The following is a 6,000-nucleotide window of genomic DNA, read 5'->3' on the forward strand; positions in this document are numbered from 1 at the left end:
TCAGCATATAAAGGCTATACATAATAAACCCGCAGTTAACATCATACTTCAACAGTGAAAAACTGCAATCCACTAAGATCAGGAACAAAACAAGGAATCCCTGTCTTGCCGCTTTTATTCAACATCGTATTAGAAGTGCTACCCAGAGCAGTTTGACAAGAAAGAAAAGGCGTCCATACCGGAAAGGAAAAAGGAATACCATCACTATTTACACATGACAGATATAAAACTCTAAAGACTTTACCAAACACCTGTTAAACTAATCAATGAATTCAGTCAAATTGCAGGATACACGGTATATACACAGAAATATTTTGCATTTCCATACACTAGTAATGAATCAGAAATGTATCAGAAAGAAATTAAAATACTATTTACAAGCGCATTAATACCTAGGAATAAATTTGAGGAATAAATATAAATTAATACCTAGGAATAAATAAATATCTCTACACTGAAAACTACAAGACATTGGTAAGAGAAGTAGAAGAAGACCTAAACAAATGGAAAGATATTCCATGTTCGTGGAAAAATACTGTTAAAATACCTATACGACCCAGAGCAATCTGTGGGTACAATGCAATCCCTATCAAAATTCCAATGGCATTTTGTTTTCCCACAGAAATAGTATAAACAATCATAAAATCATAAAATTCACAAAAGAACCCAAATAGCCAAAGCAATCTTGAGAAAGAACAGAGCCAGAGTCAGCATGTTCCCTGATTTTCAACTATATTATAAAGCTGTAGTAATCAACACAATATGGCATTGGCATAAAAATAGACACATATGTCTGAGGAACAGAATAGAGACTCTAGAAGAAAACCCACACACATATGATAAAAAAAATTACAACATAGGAGCCAAGAGCATACAATGAGGAAAATGCAGTTTCTTAAAAAAATCGTGCTAGGAAAACTGGACCACTGTATTATACCATACACAAAAAAGGAACTTAAAATGGATCAAAGACTTAAAATTAAGACTCCAAACCATAAAACTCCTGAAAGAAAACAAGCAGTGGCTCTGTGACATTGGTCTTGGTGATGATGTTTTGGATCTAACATCAAAATTAAAGACAACAAAAGCAAAAAATATACAAGTAGGACCACATCAAACTGTAGAGCTTTTACACAGCAAAGGAAACCATCAACAAAATGAAAAGGCAACCTATGGAATGGGAGAAGATATTTGCAAATCATGTATATGATAAGGATAGTGAAAACCTATCAAGAACTTCAGCTCAATAGTAAAACACTAAAATATGGCTAGAGGCTTTGAATAGACATTTTTCCAAAGAAGACATACAGATGGCCGGCAGGTCCGTGAAGAGAGGCTTAAAATCACTAATCATCAGGGAAATGCAAATCAAAACCACAGTGAGCTATCACTTCACCTGTTAGAACAGGTATTATCAAAGAAACAAGTGTGGTGAGGATGTAGAGAAAAGGAAACCCTCTTGCACTGTTGGTGAGAATGTAAATTGGTACAGCCACTATGGTAAATAGTATAGAGAGTCCCACAAAAAATAAAAATTGGAATACGATCTGGCAGTTTCATTCCTGGGAATATTTCCAAAAAGAATGAAAACACTTGCACCCCCACATCTGTTGCAGCATTCTTTATAAAAGCCCAGATATGGAAAGCGGAGGGAAAGCACTTAGTATCACAGGTGGGAGTTGGTGTATAGGGTCCTGCCTGACATGTCGTGAGCCACAGATGTGGGAGAGAGGATCTCAGAATAGCTTTACCAAGCAGGCTGGATAACAGGACCTTGAAGCCAAGCAAGTAATTTTGTTATTACTGCAAAAGTTAATTTTTTTTTTTCAGAAAGAACATTTCTGAGGTATATGTATATATATAAAATATATACATACGTGCACACTTAGCATAAATGTGAAGCTCACTGAATTTTAAAAAATGAAAATGCAGATATATTCACCATTTAGATCAAGATACTGAATATTACCAGGTACCCAGAAACCCTGTCACACTCCTCCCAGTCTTAAGCAATCACAACCCCCACCCTCCATACACACACACACACACACACAAACACACGTAATTATGACTTTCATCATTTTTTATCAATTTTTATTGTTTTCCATCATTTTCCAAACAGCAGTTGAATTGTACAGTTATATACTCTCTGTGTCTGGCTTGTTCCACAATGTGGTTCTGGACCTCCTTCATGCTGTGCATAGCAATAGTACTTTATCAGTTCTCATAACTGGAAGCTCATTGTGCAGCTACACAATAGACTGACTTATTTGCCAGTCTACTGCTAATGAACCTGGGGGTTGTTTCCTAACCTTGAAGTTGGTTCTGCCATGAATAGTCTTTTACAGGTCTTCTGATGAACTTTGTCTGTGGCTCTGTCAAGGGCACACTGAGACCCTATGGCTGCCTCGTGGAGCATGCGTGTGATTGTCTTTAGATACGGACTACTTCCTCAGTGCTTGTACTCAGAAGTCTTTAAGCTCGTGGCCATAAGGCACCTTGTAGACCCATGTACAATTTTTGAATAAAGAAAAATGGGAAAAGCTAATTGATATGTATAGAGAAAAAGGAATAAAAAGTACTGATCAGCATTCAGCCAACATTCCTTGATCAACCACTAGTTAGAAAGCAAATGGCGTGCCACCATCAGGGAGAGTTGGCTCAGTATTGGGATGGAGCTTATAAGGGAGAAGAAAGGGAGATCTGGTGCTTGAATCTGGTAGGGACAAAGACCCTGGGGAGCATGGAATACCATGCTTTTGATTATAGGGTTTCTTTGAAAGGCTGACCGACAGTCATGACAAAGTAATTAACGTTGGGTATTTTTCATTTAGAAGAAATAATTTCTCTCATCCCAAAAGGAAAAATACAGGGACAAATCCACCTATTTTGTATGTGTGAAACAGACTTCAGTATTTGCAGGTCCATTTTGCTTAACCGTGCACTCATTTTAACTTTTTGCCTTGTGTTTTTCTTTCCTTTTCCCATCTCAGGCTCAAACACATATGAAGAGGCAGCCGCATATATTCAGTGTCAGTTTGAAGACCTCAATAAAAGAAAGGACACAAAGGAGATATACACCCACTTCACATGTGCCACAGATACTAAGAATGTGCAGTTTGTTTTTGATGCTGTAACAGATGTCATCATAAAAAATAATCTAAAAGATTGTGGTCTCTTCTAAGTTTTGCAGTTAATGGGGAAAAAAATGCATTTTCAAACCAAATGAGTGCTTATATGGGGATCTCTCTAAACTAGAGTCTTGCAGCAACACGGGAATGTAGTATATGGCAAATGCATCTGGGACCTGACCAAAGTTGTTCTGTTGTGTCTTTTTTTAACTGAAAGGAGCAGAAGGACCTTTCTTAAATGTGAGAAGTGGTCCTGCAGTGTGAAACTAAGGGCAGTGTTAACGCTCGGCTCTAGTGTATTGATGATTTCTGCGTAAGTGTAAATATGCAAATGTATGTATACATGTATTTATAACTTTAGTTTTCCACACTACTTTTAGGCTTTAAGGGTGGCAACTTAAGATTCTAGCGTGATGGCTTTGGTAATATCAGAAATATTAGGTACTTTGTACTGAATGACAGACTATTACTTTGTTTGCAGTTTTAAACGGCTTTATTTATGTTCCTGTCCTGTAAATTTTTAAGTATAGTAGTTAAAAATAGGAAACATTGCAGTCCTTATCTTGATTATATGTATACTTATAATTCTAAAGTTATTTGTACAAACATTGCACAGACTATTTTAATAACATGATTTGTTCTTTAAATTCAATGTGTTTTACTGAAATGTTCTTCAGAGGATGACTATACCTGCCTTTGGATCAGTTATATAAACATTGTATGCATTTTAATTTTTCTTTTAAGAGTGCATGCTGATCTGATTCTACATTGAATTTGGTTTGAAAAACTAAAAATTTCAGATTTTTGAGGATATACTCTTAGACTTACTGTAAACACTTAATTTTTATTCAGTTGGTTTGTTTTCACTTTGAATTTTAATATTTGGATGGTATTCATGCATTTCCTTAAAGGTGATGCCAGATTAATTTTTATACACTTTAAATAACTACATTTTTATTTATAACTAAGTTTAGGTGGATTATCGAGAGTATATTGTGGGTAAAAAATATGTCAGCATAATGAATTTTGAGACATTCATTTGTGTATTTCCTTTGGGAAATCCCTTGTACCTAGAACACATGATAGTTCCTTATTTGGAAGATAACGAGAAAGACCTTTGATTATTCTGCTGCTGATATAATGCAAGCTTTAAATTCATATGTATAACTAGTTTCAAATTTAATTATCACACTATACTAAAATTACTTTTTTCCCTTAGACTATTCAGAGTTCCTCCACTTGCTTGAGTTAATCTTTTTAAATTATGCTATTATTTCTGAGACTGAAATGGGCAATTACACTTAGAAAATGAGTAGTAGTATTGAATAAAGTCAGTGACTGTATGTATCCTGAAATAAGTCTTAAATGTCAGCTCGATAGTGAATTTTGATAGCCTTTTCTTTTGATTCTTCACAATGTGTCTCTGTGACCTCATTTCAACAACATGAACAGCATTCCCTATGCTCCTTCTGTTTTGTGTCCTCATCTTGAAGAAGTCCTTCAGTAAGCTCTGTGGATAAGTACTTTCTAAGTTGAGTTATGTGCTGTCATTTTGTTGGAGTATATTTCTTGACGTGTATGTGTATGTATGTGTGTGAGGGGGGGTAGCCACAGACTACATTTTCACCTGTTCTATTTTGGGGATTCGTTTTTCTTCTTTGTAAAGAAATTTGAAGTTATCACACTTTTCTTAAATGTGTTAGTTTAGATTCTTTATGTGCCTTTCACAAAAGATATGTTCTCATTAATTTTACTGATGAAAGACCTGTAACATCCATATCGTGAAGCTATGTATGAGATTCACCCGTACTAAGAATAAATTTGAATCATGAGAAATACTGTTTAAAAAGCCACAAAGAAGCACATCTTGGTGACCATCATTGGTGAATTCCTGAACTTTATTCTGTGTAATTGTGTTACTAATAAATCCTAATAAATTTAAATTTTTAAAATTTTACAAACCTGTTGACTAAACACATGTTTTGCATGAGGATTTAAGTATCTCTCTAGGAAGTCCATTTCTCCAGTATCTTTGCTATCTTTTTGCAATTTCATCTACTCCAGAAGCTTGAGTAAATTTTCGGGCCCTAAGTTTTCCTCATGAGAGGAAAGTAGGACTGCCTGCTTGATATCCCCTTCTGAGAATGTACTGCCTGCTCCAAGTCCCTATGCACCAAACCATCTTCATCATCATTCTACCATTAAACTAGTTCTCACCTCCTGGTGTAGCCCACTCAGTACCATCATTTATTCAGTCCCTTAGTGGGGAACTTTTTAGCCACTTTTTAGCCCTTTTCTCCATCTCTAATAAGCCACCATCTTGCTCACAAGTCTACTTATCTAATGCCTCACTGGATTTTATTTTTTTCTTTATACTCTTTACATTCTTTACATTCCTACTGAATGCAGGTTTTTGCTTAACTTCCACAGGAAATGGCTTATTAAATTTCCTGCCTCCCATTTCTCCCTTCTCTAACCCAGGCTAGTTATCCCAATATAGAACTGCAGCTGTGTTATCGTCTGTGCATTGACCTGCATTGGCTCTGACCTGTCAGTAAAATCAAATTTAACTTAGCTTCCTATTCAGGGCTCTTCCATCATCTGAGCCCAGTTCATTACATTTCCACTCTTCTCTTACGCTACATCTTAATAGTACTTTGTGCATAGCCTGGGTTTTTTTCCCTCAAGCATCTGTCTACATACAATGTGATATATGCTTAAAACAATGTTCAGAACATGGGAAGTGTTCACTCATATCTGCTAATGTTATTTTTATTTATTAGGACTTTTGTTTGTGGTATCTTTTTTTAGACTCATCTGGCATCTTCTTTAATCTGCCCTTTTGAGAACTCCATGGTTCTAGTAGAGC

The 6,000-nt window shown here is 35.7% G+C and overlaps 1 protein-coding gene across 1 annotated transcript in view; it reads left to right on the forward strand.

Moving 5' to 3' along the window:
- LOC111155312 (G protein subunit alpha i1) overlaps positions 1–5,092 on the forward strand; it is an 82,318-nt gene extending 77,226 nt beyond the window's left edge. The window contains exon 8 of the mRNA XM_022515455.1: positions 2,994–5,092. Coding sequence (XP_022371163.1) covers positions 2,994–3,184 — 191 coding nt within the window. The 3' untranslated portion in view covers positions 3,185–5,092. The remainder of the gene's footprint in view (positions 1–2,993) is intronic.
- The last annotated feature ends 908 nt before the right edge of the window (positions 5,093–6,000 follow it).

Source organism: Enhydra lutris, unplaced genomic scaffold (genome assembly GCF_002288905.1).
Source record: "Enhydra lutris kenyoni isolate GAN:26980312 unplaced genomic scaffold, ASM228890v2 scaffoldscaffold40, whole genome shotgun sequence".
NCBI classification, from domain to species: Eukaryota; Metazoa; Chordata; class Mammalia; order Carnivora; family Mustelidae; genus Enhydra; species Enhydra lutris.